General features: G+C 38.8%; 1 protein-coding gene across 1 annotated transcript in view; it reads left to right on the forward strand.

Annotated features, from left to right (window-relative positions):
* The first annotated feature begins 1,647 nt into the window (after positions 1-1,647).
* The window catches only part of SLC9A4 (solute carrier family 9 member A4), a 31,646-nt gene continuing 17,286 nt past the window's right edge, over positions 1,648-16,007 (forward strand). The window contains exons 1-5 of the mRNA XM_031506416.2: positions 1,648-2,086; positions 4,263-4,726; positions 9,994-10,253; positions 13,317-13,534; positions 15,491-15,693. Of these exons, the coding sequence (XP_031362276.2) occupies positions 1,810-2,086; positions 4,263-4,726; positions 9,994-10,253; positions 13,317-13,534; positions 15,491-15,693 (1,422 nt within the window). The 5' untranslated portion in view covers positions 1,648-1,809. The remainder of the gene's footprint in view (positions 2,087-4,262; positions 4,727-9,993; positions 10,254-13,316; positions 13,535-15,490; positions 15,694-16,007) is intronic.

Raw genomic sequence — 16,007 nt, forward strand, 5'->3', positions numbered from 1 at the left:
CTCGTGGCTCATAATGCAAACTTTTTAATTTAATTGCACAATACCACCCAAACACATGAAGAAGAAGGTGAAGAAGAAGGATTAGTTTCTGCTCTAAAATTTTATTTTGTTTTATATACATTATTCTAAAACTTTAAACTCTAAGTTTTCTATTATGGGATATTACACACTTCTATTCAAATTGCACACTTATAATTTTAGTTCTATCATTTAATTTTGGAAGCTTTCTCTACAGCATCAGGTTAAATGTACTGTTCTTTTGGAGGTCAGTGTCTCTCAGCACAGAAAGTCCAAAATTCTCAGTGACTAGAGTTCAAACACTGCACTACTGAGAATTTTGACACTGCAGTTGCACCTGTATTGGCGATCTGGTTGAGATAATTTTGAGATAATAAAAATTTGCATTTTGATGCAAATTTCCCACTTGTCACCACTGAGAATTTTGATACTGCAGTTGCACCTGTATTGGCAATTTGTTTGATATAATTTTGAGATAATCAAAGTTTGCATTTTGATGCAAATTTCCCACTTTTCACCACGTCACCTTTTGCTTTGCATTTTATACCATTGCAGTTGCACACACTGGATCCCTTCCTCAGAAAGTCAAGTGGAAGATATTCTCCACCCATGAAGGGACATTCAGTCTGTGGGGCCAGCTGGTTTGAAGGAATCCCCTCCCAAGCACATGCAGAATGGTTTCAGGGTCCTCAGAATTAGCTGTTTTGGGGTATCACAACTGTTCTCCCCACCCACCCTGTCTGCACTGTTTTCTAACGGAGTCAAATCATTGAATAATTTGAATAATTTGTCAGTAAATTAAATGCATTCAGTTCTAAGATAAGTAATACAGGTTTTAGATGCTTCTAATCAACAGCATTATGTTTGCACACCCTGTTATCATGACACTAAACATGGTAGTTCTCGTGGAGGAGAAAATATGCTGGCATTTTAAAAAAACTATCCATAAGAGGATAATGTATTCACTCGGTGAGTGCCTGACTGGTATGAGTAAAACAATGCTAAACACAAGACAACTCAAGGTCCAATTTCAGGCAGGCGGTGTGACTCAGCCCTTCCTCTTTATGTTGATATTACCTGCTAAAGTACATACACGTGTTTAAGAGAGGGAGCCCCTTACCAAGCGAGGCTGTCGTTTGCACGGTCCCCCACCAGGTGTCCCTCCCGCCAGCCCTGCCCAGTCCCTTTATTTATTTACACACTGAGTAGTTTTGTTGCCAGGTGTGACAGGACCAGGGAGTCGTGCCAAGTGTGGTGCCCGGGGTGCCACTTGCGCCGGGGAGGCGGGTGGGGAGCGAGGGCAAGAGAGGAAGGCACGAAGCAGCCTCTCCTCTCTCCTGCCTGCCAGGCTGCCTCCACCTCTCCCCGCCGATGCAATTCCCTCGTGCTGCGCTTGCTGCCTGAACGGTGAGCTTTGAAAATTTGTGGGTTTTTTGTTTTTTGTTTGTTTTTTTTTTGGGTTTTTTTTTTTTTTTGTGACAGTGGAAAAATCAGAGAAACTGTATAAATTACATAGATGGAAAAGTCCTATTATTCCTCAACGGGGTAATGCTGTGGCCAAGGTTTTTCTGGGTCAGTGGAACCTGCACAACCGGTATCTTCATACAAGCTCCAGGTCTGTCTGCAGCACAAGGAAGGGGGCAGGCACATAAGGACTATAAAATGACCTCTAACAGGCAAGTGAAAGAGCCCTGAGGAGGAAGAAGTGGTGTGGACAATGTGAATCAGCAGAAGTGAAGAAGTGACTGCGCACACCTTCATGCACCCACTATATGCTAGATCTGTAATAAAATGGTCACAGCCCCAGACATGGGCTTTGCCACGCTTGCACATGCAAAGCTTTCCAACGCGCTGCTGCTGTTGTGCCTGGTATCCTGTGCTGCTGCTGCTTATGGGGGTGAGCCCAGCCTGGGCGAGAGGTCCTTGCCTCACTATGAACATGATTCCCGTAGTGCTGTTGACTCTTCTCAAGACATGAGGCTACATGTTTTCACACTGGACTATGACTATGTGCAAATTCCCTATGAAGTTACCCTTTGGATCCTCCTTGCCTCTTTTGCAAAAATAGGTAAGTAGAAAATGGGATCTTAGGTCCTCCAAACTTGGAAAGAAGTTAAAAAACTATGATGTAACCAATGTATTCATTCATTCATTTTGTAGCTGGGATTGATTTTACTGTGTCTGTCCTCAAAAGAACAGGTGTGTTCATTACCACGGCAGTGCCAAAATTCCACCTTAGAATGATTCCATCTTGCTTAAGTTAACATATGACCTCTAACCTTCAGGTCTCCTGGGCTGTGAGTAGCAAATAGAAACAGAGCTCCCTAACACAGTGCTGTCCATTCATTTTTCTAGTCCTTATAGATCACAAGATACTGGAATCTGCAACCTGACACAGCTGTAGAAATCAGTTACACCAGGCTGAGACTTCAAGTGTATTGAATTTTGGGGAGAAAGTGTAAAGAATTCTTCCTTTGTATGAATAGAAGAAAACATTTCCCTCTGAGTCTTTGTTTTACATATTTGCTCGTAAAAGTTGATGTGAAAAGTAATACCAGGGAGAGAGAATGAGAGTCTGAGGGTGTGGCTCATCAGGGATGTAGTCTAAGTATCTTTTGAACACAGTGCAATGCATCTAGCTTCTATTAGAGCTCCATGTGGGTATCTGAAAAGGGAAAGGCAACTCAGGGAGCAGTATTTGCAGTAGGAACCATAATTAATATAGCAAAAAAGGCTTATCATGTCTTACACATTTTCATGGCTGGACTGAAATTATTTTGACCATTTAGAATAAATGCAGAAATATCAAATGAAGAAGATGGTAATAAATCAACGAGTTTCAAACATAAAATATCCCTTTTCTTTTGATATTTTTGTGGGATTTTCAAACTTCTCCTTAGAATGAGCTGCAGGTGAGACTGATGTTTTTCTGGAGGTGACCTGAAGATAAGCAGTTCTCCTGTCCTAGCTGGATTTACCCAGCTGACAAAAATCATTACCACCATCCATGATTTGCCAGTTTCATTGTAGCTGATGCCCTTAATCCGATTTCTACAAATGTCTTCACGGGTAACATAACAGTTAAAATTTTCACAAATAAAACTTGTTGTGGCATCAGCAGAGTGTGTTGATATTAAACATATTGACCAAATTCTTTATTTATCATCCATAAAAGCACAGGAATTGACATATGGCACATCTACATAATATTCTTCTTTTGAACATGAAATAGATACTTTAGAAGAACTATATGATGCTTCCCAGGCGGACATGTTACTTTTACTGTGAATTTTCAAATAACATTATTTTTGATGAGCTGTTAATTTTAAATATATTGGAAGAAAGAGTTAGTCAGAATAATCTGGTTACCCAGGGATGAAGTTTTCCAAACTGTTAAAGTTTACAGTGTTTTGTTCAAGTATTATCTTCTTTCTGGACTTCAGTATTTAAGAGTGGGAAACAGTTCCAAGATCTTGAAAGGCAAAACAATCCCCTTATCTGTAAAACTGGAAGAAAAGTTGAAAATTATTTTTTAGATTAAAAAGAAAATGAGAAGAGTTATGATACAAACATAAAAAATGTTTAAAAATGGTAAAAAAATGTAGTGTCCTAAAAAATATTGAAACTGTCATAAAAATATTATGTTCCTTTGCTTTTGAAGACTGATAATTCAAGGGTCATAGAAATAGTGTCATGGCAGAACCTTCTAGAGTTGCAAGATGAAGACTGATCTAGCTTCAAGCATGGAGTCACAGACATTAGATTTAAAGATTTCTTAGTCTGCCTCAGTCTCATTCTTGTGAATTTTAAAACATTGTGACAGTTTCAGTGCAGGCACATCTCATTTGCGGTATGATGACACAGCTCCTTGTATAGCAACTAGACAAGCCAGTAGCGGGTGGGCAGTAAGGATTCTTGGAGAATATTTTTTTTTCAAATTGTAGAGGATCATTTCAAAGAGGTTTCTTCCTTCCCAGAACTGGTGATTAAACTCAGATATGCTTGCTTGGAAATCAGGAGCTTGGCAACAGGAAGAGAAGAAATTCATGGTCAAACTCTTGCCCTGCTTTAGTGATACAAGTGTGGGAATGTTTAGTTTTGAAAGGAACAGTACTGACTGTATTTACCTTCATAATCCTTAGAGCAAAAACTGGCTTCTGAAGACAGTGTCCAAACACAGGCAAGACAATTGTCTGATATCAGGTTAATTTAAACTTGAATAATGCCCTAATGTTTTATTCAAGGTTTCCATATCTTCCACCGATTACCGAGACTTATGCCTGAAAGCTGCATCCTGATTGCCATTGGAGCACTCGTAGGAGCAATCATCTTTGCATCCCATCACAAATCTCCACCAGTGATGAACAGCAGTATTTACTTCTTGTACCTCCTTCCACCCATTATTCTGGAGGAGGGTTATTTCATGCCAACTCGACCATTTTTTGAAAACTTTGGATCCATTCTGTGGTGGTCTGTTCTGGGAGCTCTGCTAAACTCATTTGGGATCGGCCTCTCCCTCTATGGAGTCTGCCAGATCGAAGCCTTTGGCCTGACTGACCTGAACCTGCTGCAGAACTTGCTCTTTGGCAGCATGATTTCAGCAGTGGACCCCGTGGCAGCTCTGGTGGTTTTTGAAGAAGCCTCTGTTAATGAGCAACTTTACATGATGATCTTTGGAGAGTCATTGCTAAATGATGGCATAACTGTGGTGAGTTTCTTCCTGCTCCTTGTCTTCACCTTTTTGGACTCTTTTGGCTTGTAGGGTTCCTGGGCACAGGACAAGAACAGCTCAAAAATGATCCTAATATGTTATTTATTTTATGAATACTCCACTCAATTACACACAAGGGATTTTAATATATGCAAAAATTGCATCTTATATTACCTCTTTCCAAAGCACGTATTTTAGAGCTGCTGGAAGAGGAAAACATACATGTACTTGTGAGATGTGCTCTTGCATTCCCTAAAGTGGATGCATAAGCAACAGCTGATGTTTCTGGTCAGACCAGTGTAGACCTTGGAATGTTCTTGACATTGTGCAAGCAAATAAATAGAAAATTGTACTGCTTAAAGACTGAGGGCAGCAAGGGTAGAAATACAGGAGACCCTGCTTTGTCTTATACCTGAGAGAGTCCTCTGGGGAAAAAAAAAAAGGCAAACCATATGTGGATAACCTCTGGAGGCCACACTGTCCTCCAGCTCCTTCCAGAAATTTCACCAGAGACCTTAAACAGGAATTCCAAATGCAACTAAGAACTTTGCATAACTCTGTTTCTATCAGTAAAAATATTGACATCTGACAAACGTTTACTTTTTTTTGCTGTCTTGTCATAAATATCCAGAAGCAAAGTTTCCTGAATAAGAGATATTTGTTTGGTTGGTTGTGTTTTTGTTGTTATTCTTGTTTGTTGTTGTTGACTTTTTGTTTTTAATAGGAAAAGAGTGTTTTTACAAAGATCCTATTGCTAATATTTTCCCCCTTATCTCATTAGTTCTGCTAAAATTGGAGCAACCTGAAATTCTAGCTGTTAGCAGAAGTGACAAGAGCTTTTAAAACACATGTTTTTCATGGAAGAAATTTCAAACAGGAAGTTTATTGCTCAGAAACCAACAGGATTGCTCATGTGGTACAAGTTAACAGCAGGTTAAGGAGTTTCACTAGATAAGATCTTTACAGAATTTAAATCACAGGAATCTAAAACACACAAAAACTATTCAGATACTGCTATGCCTGAGGTACAGCCCAACTCAGACTTGTAAAATCAGTACAGAGTTCACTGCTGAAAGGCTTCATGGGAGAAGTGCAGTTTTTGAATACTGAGGAATGAAAAAGAAACTAACTTTTTAGCAGGGACAGCCTATGGATGATAAATCCTTCCTCTTGGTGATCAGAGACACAGGACTGACGTAGAACTAAGGCACATGTGTTATTTAATTTATTTCCAAACTACTTGGGTGCTACAGTTGTAACAGAAAAATCCCCAGTGCATCTATCTCTTACATTTGTCTTTTTGGTTCCTTCAAATACTGACCTCAAAAATGTAGTACCTCTTTTTCACACTGGAAGAGCTTGTTTCATGCTTTTTTTTTATGGGCTCATTACCCATTGCCTTTGCCTTTCTCCCAGCTATTTATCATGTGAGTCCAACTCCTGATGGTATTTACCTGAGTTTTCACTCAGGATCCTGTTACAGTGCAAATGTGCAGTGACAGAAAGCCTGTTAAAACAGTGGATTTAGGCACTCCTCAGCAGCACTGGGTGTGGCAGTAAAGGAGATGAAAGGGCTGGACATGGGGTATGTTGGGTGCACCACTGAGAGCTCCCATTGCCCCACATGCTCTCATCTTTGGGGCTCATCTCAGAGCAGCTGCACTGACATCACTTTGTCAGATCCTGCTATTGCATCTCTGCATCAGCCACCATTCATCCTCTTTTGAAAGCATTTGAGCTTTCAAAATCTCTACTTGGCTTCATGCTCAAGAAGACTGAAATATTTGTCACTTGAATGGAGTCCAGTAGGTGACTGTCTCCTCCCTGATACCCCACTTACTTTTTTCCAAGACTTTAAAACTACTTATCTCAGGTATCTTCTCTTACCTTTTCCTTCTTTTTCTCTCTTAATAGTTTCATTTGAATTAACTCTGTTTAAAAAAGATAACATCACCAAGATATATTAAGCATATATTTTTTTTTAATTGTTTAAATACAAATATCTCCTGGTACTCTCCAGCCTGGTTATCAGCTTGAACATTTTTTTCACCAGCAGGAAAAACTGGTATGATTTTTGTTGAACTTGTGTATTACATGTGGGGCAACAATAGCTCTGTCTCCTATATTTAGTTCAATATACTGGTATATTAAAAATATTACAAAATAAAAAACTGTAGAATTAGATTTATATTATAGAAGTTATGACTTTGCCTTAAGGGGGTGGGAGAAAAGTAGATTATTTACTTGCTTTACCTATTGTTACCTTTTCTTTTTTTCCTCAGTAGGGCCATATCTGTGAATGGAAAAAAGAAGGTTCCAAGTCCTGTTAACTACTTCTTTCCCCAGTTATTTCTGAGTGGGCTGTTAGCATCAGAATAGTTCAGACAGCAACAGAGCTGGACCTAGGATGCATCACACATTAGTGGAATTTCAAAGCCCTGTTCAAATCCAGTGAAGATTTTATTCAAGACTGAACTCAGGTGGAATACCCTGATTTTTCTGTGAAGTGTTTCACCCATCTAAAGTTCTGCTCCCACATATACAAAGACAGTTTTGTTTCTAAATAGGAGCTGAGCCACCAGTATGAATCAGGAAATGGAATATTCCCTGACTGCTTCATCTCTGAGGCTTGGTTTTAGAAATACTGAGAACACCTGTATGTCATGCTGTACTCAAAATGAGTGGCACTGGCTGTATTCTCTAATGGAACTCTCTCTTCTTTGTAAGCAGCGGAACAGTTAAATCTAATACATGTTGAAGACCTAAGTAAAATTACTTTTTTTATTTGAGGAGATTTGAAATTGCCTCTTTGATGTCACTGAGAAAGACCTTGGCCACTAGCTTGGATGCTAGACAGGAAGATAGAGATATATCTGCTCCTGCTGTAAAAGTTGTTCCACTGTCTTTAGAGTAAAACCAACTACAGTAGTCAGAAAGAATTAGCAGGGTGGCAAAAAAAATTATCAAGGCAGACTGTGTTTGTTGTTAAGGCAGTCACTCGAAAATCTCTTCTTCCAGTGCTTCTGGTGTGGACTCTGTGTGCAGTAATTGTACATAGACACCTGGAGCAGCCCCTGGGGAGTCTCCTGTGTCAACAGTGTCATGCTCTCTGTTCCTCTCTGTGGTTCTGAGAGCTGCACAGTGGTACAAAATCCTCTCCAAGCAACCAAAATCATTACATTCTCAGAGTTGCTACATGAGACCACTATGAATCCATCTCTTCTTTTTGTGTGAACAAAAGCCTCCTAATCTGATTTAGGCTTCCCTAATATATAAAGAATTCTAGTAATGCATTTACTGGCATTAACACTGCAATGTAACTTAGCTGAGCCTTATTGATATGACACAGTGCAGGCTGTGGTATAGAACAGTTTACTCCCACAAAGCATGTTACAAAAAAAAAAAATAGAAATTATGTCATATTTCCATAACTTTCATTTTTATGCCAAATCAGTTAAATCAAATGGATACTTTAGGAACTAGAAAAGTGAAAAAAAAATCTTAAGTAATTTGCTGAGGATCTTTCATCATAAGTCAGCGTAGAATCATTTATGAAGAATCATGAGTCTTAGGAAGATGTCAAAGTCTACAAGAAAGGGAAATAGAGAAAACAGGCTCTGAAATTAAAAGCTATAGGGTAAGTAGGGTGAAGTTTGCTTACTGTGAAGACAAGACCTCTTTTCCTTATCTGCTACTGAAGAGACAAATTTCATACACTGGCATTAAGAAAAGGAAGTTCTGGATATTTTCTTGAAAGAAATATTTTGTTTGGCTTTGTCTGTCCCCCAGAACTATAAGCAGTGAGCCTCCTGGAGAACAGACTGTATGACAGCTCAAGGTTATATGTCCCCAGCAGCAATTTAAGATTAGATAGCAGCTGAGCAGTAATCATTATCCTAATAAGCTTGACTCTTCTACCTGCAAATACCTGCTTTAGTCTTCCTAATAACCTTCTGGAATTAACTAGATGAAGAAGAAAGACCAAAAAAAAAAAAAAAAATCAAATTACTTTGGTCTATTTATTGTTTTTTAACTAATGCTATTAGTTTTTTAACTAATGCTTTAGTGAACTAATGCTTTAGCAACAGCTTTGGAGAGCTGATGTCTACTTGTTTCTCAAATTCTCTTCAAAACTGAAAGGTGACTTTCATGTGTTACACACTCACAGTAAACACTCACAGTAAACAGGTCTGACAGGACTTAATATTAACTGATTGTCAGCAACCTCTAAGGCCTTTTCATTACTACACCACTCTGAAAATTTTCTATTAGTTTCTAAAAGGTGAATGAAAGTGGAATATGATGAACATTTTTCATTAACATTTCTGCAGAATATAAAGTATTGATAATAGAAGTTTGGTAAAGTTTTCTGCTTTAAGATATTATCTTTACAGACCAAATTATATAATATATTATATAAAAGTATAATTTGAATTAAATTGAATCTTTCTTCTAATCTGATATTTTCTTTTATTTTTTGCAATTTCAAGCTTTCTAGTCAAAATGTGTATATGTGCAGGGTCTTTAGAACATTTAGATTATCACAGCATTTGGTTCATAATTTGAGGTTATTATTTGGGGAGGTGATTAAGTGGCATCACACTCCAAATATATGATGATGAAGAGGCTTTTTTTACCTAGCTATAGACATTATGAAACTGATGCTACCATCTTCCCTTCCCCTTCCCAGTGATGTTTCATGATTTTTATGTGTCAAGTGCCATTGAAAACATGTAACATTCCCATGTCCATCTGATGAAATTTGTCAAGTCTATTGACTGACCCTATAGACAAAAAAAGGGTATTTAAATCAAATATGTGACTCTTAGTCACTGCCCTGCCCCAGCCTGAGTCAGACAGAGAAAATGGAGGGTAGAGCCTGGGGTTTCTAAGGTACCCAGCTGAGCTTTTAATTCTTCTACAAAGAAAAAAAAAATTAAATTTACTGTCAAACAAACAAAAAGAAGAGAGTATTTTTTATTATTCAATGGCATGTGGTCCTCCAGTAATTTACTACTATTCCACAGCCATTTGCCCTTCTTTTTATTTTTTTTTTCTCTTTTGCAGGACACTTAATGAACTCTTATTTCTGAAACTTGTTAAGAACCAGCTGAGATTTCAATTGTTACTTTGCTGATCTGTCTAAAGCAATTTCTGGCATATATAGACACTTAAACTCACGCACATTGTTTCACCTATGAAATAAGTAGGCCTGCCAGGTTCAGAAAGATGCCTAACTGCTGTCTTCTTATTTTCTCATGTAGGTTTTATATAACATCTTCATTGCCTTCACCCAGATGCACAGGTATGAAGAAATTGAATCCATTGATGTCTTTGCTGGCTTTGCACGCTTCTTTGTGGTAGGGCTAGGTGGATTCTTGTTTGGCATCGTGTTTGGATTTGTCTCGGCATTCATGACTCGTTTCACCCACAACGTCTCTTCAATCGAGCCGCTGCTGGTCTTCATGTTCAGCTACCTCTCATACTTGTGTGCTGAAACCCTTTACATCTCTGGCATTTTGGCGTGAGTATTCCTTATGGCTTTTTGGATGACCTCTTTGAGGAACTGGTGTTGTTTTGTGGTGGTTTGCTCAAGGTTGGTACAACACAGGCATTCAGTCTCTGGCTTAGAGATGCAGTGCACAACTTCTTAGAGATCTGTAAAATGCAGTGGTAACTAGGAAAAGCAAACCTACAGTCATTGTAGGCACAGCTATTGAGGGGTGTTGGTAAAAGCACTGCAAGTTGTGGATAAATTGGCCACCGCTCTCACCATCTGTCTGCTATTTCTGATAAGATCAGCAGCAGGAGAGAATGATTTGATACTACATCAGTTTATCTGTATTTCTAAGCAGCTTCACCATCAGATTCTAAGAGATACAGAAAACAATGGGTATGGAAAATATAAGAAAGCACATCTGAGTTCTTTGTGAATATCAGCCCTAACACAATTCACTGGAATTATATTACATTTGAACAGCATCACTGGGATTGCAACTGGGGAAAAACCAGAGGAAAGAGAACATCACCTACACATGCATACTTATAGTCATGTGTATGAATAACATCACCTAGACATGCATACTTATAGTCATGTATATGAATATTGACAATCATTTTTTTGTGGTCAGGATAGCTTGATACCTGTAAGGCAGGGGACATGCTCCTCAAAGTGCCTGCTGCAGAGAGAAAGCTGTTAGGTTCCTGACTGGAGTAAATGCAGAAATGGTGAGAATTGTGGGAAGAAAAGAGGATGGCAGCAGGAAAGGAACAGGAAGGGAAAAGAAGGAACAGGGATGGAAGTGAGAGGCATAAGGAGAAAGCTGCTGGCAAGTAATTTGAAGAATACCACCCAAAACAGCCCACCTGCTTGACGCAGCATAAAGACATGGAGACCTCATGTTGCTAAATGCTCCAGCTGGTGCTGCTGCTGCCACAGGCTCAGTGCACAGCAGCAGCTTTGCACGGCCTCTGCTGGCTCTGAGCTTTCACAAGGGGCCTTGGATGACCTTGTGTTGCAGAAAGTGCTTCCCTTTATAGAAGATGAACCAGTTTGAACTTAACAAATAGAAGCATATGGCTGCTGATTTCCAGACAGGTACATTTACTCACCTCAACTTGTGAAGCTCTGATTTCACAGAATCACAGAATGGTTTGGGTTGGAAGGGACACTTAAAGGCAATCTAGTCCAATGCCCTGGTAATGAGCAGAGACATTTTCATCTAGTTCAGGCTACTCAGATTCCTGTCCAAAATGGCCTTGAATGTTTTCACAGGTAGGCTCTCTGCCACCATTCTGGGCAACCTCTCTAGTGCAGCACCACTCTCATTATAAAATAGATTTTCCTTACACCTAGTCTAAATCTACTTTTAGTCTAAAACTATTATCCCCTGTCATATTGCAATAGGTGCTACTAAAAAGTTTGTCCCCATCTTTCTTAGTGACTTCTTTTAAATATCAAAAGATTGAAATAAGGTGTTCGTGAAGCCTTCTCTTCTCCAGGCTGAAGAATCCTGGGTTAGTCAGCTTCAGAGCAGAATTGCCTTTATAAAAGTAATCTCTGCAGGATGGTCCAGGGAAGCAGTATTTGAATATTTAAACATATTAAATAATTAGTTAGACTGGATATAGATTATCTTCAGGGATTAGACAAGGCAAATGAGTCTTGTACTATGTTTTGTATACCCAACACATATGCTCAGATTGAGGTGACTAGTTGAGCACGATTAGATGTACAGTGAACAGTAAAACCATATGGACCCTTTCCTACCTGCACTGCCCAAAATACTGCTTCTTCACTACTTGCACAAGATTACATAGCTCTTTATTTCTTTCACTTCTTATTTTCATTAGAGTTCTGAAATTATTAGTAATTTAAGAATGGTAATATAATTTGGATTTATTATTCTTACTGCTTCATTAAGGAAATTATTGCTTGTTTTAGAGATGGGAACTTATTGTCACCTTTCTGAATTATTGAGGATTCATTCATTTTTCACTTGGATCATGAAAGTCTATTATGTATGTGTATCTGAAAGTCAACAGTATTAATCATTAATGCCTAATGGCCTTGTCTTCGAGTGTCCTTGGACATGCTAAATGACTCAGCTTCACCAGGATACCCTTGAGATTTCTTCAGTGGAAATTAAATGAACTGAAACTAGAGGAAGGTTATTTAATGAACAGTCATCATTCTCTGAATTCACAAGTTTGGAAATATATCATTACAAGAGGTCCCCAGAGACTAAAATCATATAAGTAGAAAAGAGGTGATGGAATATATTACTAGCATAGCACTCAATCTGTGTGTTACCTATGGAAAATGCAGAGGGGGAAAGGGAATCCCATTCAGTATGGGTGATCAAAGAGTGCTGTTCCATGTGATTGTCACCAGCGTCTGTGCTGGGTGGCTGCTGATGTCTGACACAGGCTCTAGGCTTCATTAACAGTGAAGAAGTGGAAAACGTTCCTTTGCTTCCTTAGGCACATTCCACACACCCTAGGTAACTATGGGGAGAAGGACACTTCCATAGAATAATTGGATTTTCTCCTGCTGTGCCACAGTGGGCTGCTGTAGTTGGAGAGTCCTGAAGCTTGCCCTAGCATTGCTGATCTGGCAGCCAGCTGCCAGGGAGGGAGCCTTGGGAGCTTTGGCCCTGGCATGGGGCTGCCATGCACTGCCACCACAAGGGAGATACCACCAAGAGGCAGGTTATGTCTCTCTAACTGATCGACCTGCAGGCTTGTACAAAACTGACCTGCCTATTGTTTGAGACAAATATTTGGTGCTTGGTGGCTCCATGTTAGGCATTCAGGATAAAATGGACTTTGAGCTGGAATGTGATACGCTCCCTTCCTTGTCAGAAAGGCTGACTAGTTTGCTTCCTTTATCCTATAAGTAAAACAGATTTGTAAACCTGAATGAAGATCCTTTTCTATCTAATGAAATAGCTAATGTTACTGAAGAGATAAAATGCTTGTTATGATGAATATGGTGGTGGACAGTACAGGTAATGATGACTGATGTTGTCCTTAACTGAAAAGAAGAACAGGTTGTGGCTGATCTCTGATGTTTTGCTTGATACAGGATGACAGCATGTGCAGTGACAATGAAAAAATACGTGGAGGAGAATGTTTCCCAGAATTCTTATACCACAATAAAATATTTCATGAAGATGCTAAGCAGCATCAGTGAGACCCTGATTTTTGTGTTCATGGGAGTGTCTACAGTGGGGAAAAACCATGAATGGAACTGGGCCTTCATTTGTTTCACTCTGCTCTTCTGCCTCATTTGGCGGACACTGAGTAAGTCAGCTTTTGCAGACAACCTTCTCTGTACCTATGAGAAAAACTCTTTGGCACAAATTTTTGTCAGAAAACTCTGTGGGGACTGGCACAACTGGTTTAACAACAAATTTATTAGTTTATATTAGTGACAAGCAAATTTCACAAACCGACACACAGAGAAAAAATGGGGAAAAGCCCCACACAAATCTGAATGTGAGTCTCCAAGCATACACTTTGCATTTAGCTGAAAATGGAATTTTTTTAAGCAAAATTAAAATATAAAGATTACAATGTATAGATGTTTATATATTAATTTACTATATGCCCCTTGGGTAAGTGGGCCTCATAATGATTTCACAACACACGGTCATTAATTTATTAATTAGATAATGTCTATCATCACACTTCCGTGCTATAACATTACAGGTCCTGGGCTGGGAGTGCTGGAGCCATAGGAAAAGAGGGAAGGTGAAAATTAGCACTGATAGATAACTGAACAGGGACTTATACCACATGTGGGCTGACAGCACTATGCTACTACTCCTCACAAGTCAAATCTAAAGTTTCAAACTGCTAAAAATAGTGCCCATATGAAATTACTATATTTTTGCACATGGTATGTCCCATTCCTCCAAAGGTATCCTACTCCCTGACCCGTGGGACAGATTCCTCTAGCATAGGCAGGACAGTTTATAGATAATGTCAGACAAGTTGTGAGACACAGTTTCTCATCTCTTCCTAATGTCCAGAATGGGTTGAAAGTAATGCTGAAGAAAGAAGAGGAATAAGAGGCTGGTGGTTGGTGTTCTGGAGGTGGTAGCAAAACGAAAGTAATTACATATTTTCTTGCTATATCTGGACCAAATGTGGTCTCTAAATTTTTAAAGGCTTGCTTTCCATTTTTAAATATCCTTCTAATTAAGACAGAAACAATGCTGTCCTGATTAAAAGCTGTTTTCCAGCCACATGTCCATCCTTCTCTCCGACACCAAGGGGAGTGCTAGAGCTTTCTAGAGAAAGGACAAAACATTTTCTGCTAAATTTGTGTTAAAATGATTGCATCATTCTCTCTGAAGCCTGAATAAAGTAAAGAGAAGTGGTCTTGAAGTTGATACCTCACATAGGCTGTTTCACTGAGTACCTCGTGCCTAGCATAGATATAAGTAGCCAATAAATGTCTTGCATAAAGTGATATCCAGCAACCTACATCAGAGGATGCTGTTACTTGCTTTACCTCTAATAATCCAAGTGTATCAGTGACAGCTGTGTAAAATAACACCAGTTACCAGCATTTGTCAGCTTTTATGTCAATAATTTAATGTTTTCCACATAAAACATAGGATATATATTTCTTGTGGAGGATGAAGAAATAAATCAAACAAATTATTAAAATTACACTACAAAGACAAGTTGCAGTCCTTACACAACTGCAGATTATCTTATTAATTTTAAATTTTATTAAAAGTAAAATGAAGTTTAAAAAATAAACAAAGAATTAGAGATGCAATAAGCCTGAGGATTAAAATTTAAAATGCTATTATTCCTTGTCTTTCAGTGAACCTGTCCAAAAGACTTGTTGGTAAAGCACCGTTCAAACACTTTAGGCAGATACTGTGCAGAAATCTGGAAACATTGCAAGGGAAGGTACAGGGAAAATTCTCATCCAGTTGTTTTTCTTTTCTCCAGAATACTTTGGAGGAAACTATACAACATACGTATAGGAAGTAAATATTTTCCCCTAAACTGCATTAATGAATTAAATCCTGAAGCTGTTAGGAGCCACAGTATTTTACAGGAGATATTTCACACAAGCCAAGTTTAGCAGTTGGTCAAAGTGAAGCTACAAGAAACCAAACCAGAAAAAAACGGGGGCTGTCAATGTTCCCCAAGCCAAGACTTGTTTTGCTTTTAATATTTAATATTTTCTTTTTCTCCTTGATTAATAATAGCTGTGTTTTTTTATTCCCTTCCTAGGTGTGTTTGCTCTCTTCTACATCAGTAACAAGTTCAGAACATATCCCTTCACCTTCAAAGACCAGCTCATTATTTCTTACAGCGGCCTCCGAGGAGCCAGCAGCTTTTCTCTTGCATTCTTGCTTCCAAAGAATCTTTTCCCCAGAAAAAACCTGTTCATCACTGCAACTATTGTGGTTATATATTTCACTGTGTTCATCCAAGTACGTATATTTATTAATGGATAGCTTTCATGTAATAGAGGTGGCTTGTTGTAGCGCGGCAGGCGCTCCCCTCGCTGCAGTACCCCGAGCAAAATCTTCATAGTGAAAATTGCATTGAAGTCATTCCTAGGCTAGGACAAGTTATTGCATTTTAGGGCCAGATTTAGCACTGTACTGTGTAATTAACCTTTTTTAGAGCTTTTAGGGAATACAAAAATTCTGTATTGAAAACATGTATATTTTAAAATATACAGGGGAGAGGGCACTTGGTGTCCAAAATTATTTATGCTCATTCCACATACATTTCCTGGTGC

The sequence above is a fragment of the Lonchura striata genome, chromosome 2, assembly GCF_046129695.1.
Source record: "Lonchura striata isolate bLonStr1 chromosome 2, bLonStr1.mat, whole genome shotgun sequence".
Classification (NCBI taxonomy): domain Eukaryota; kingdom Metazoa; phylum Chordata; class Aves; order Passeriformes; family Estrildidae; genus Lonchura; species Lonchura striata.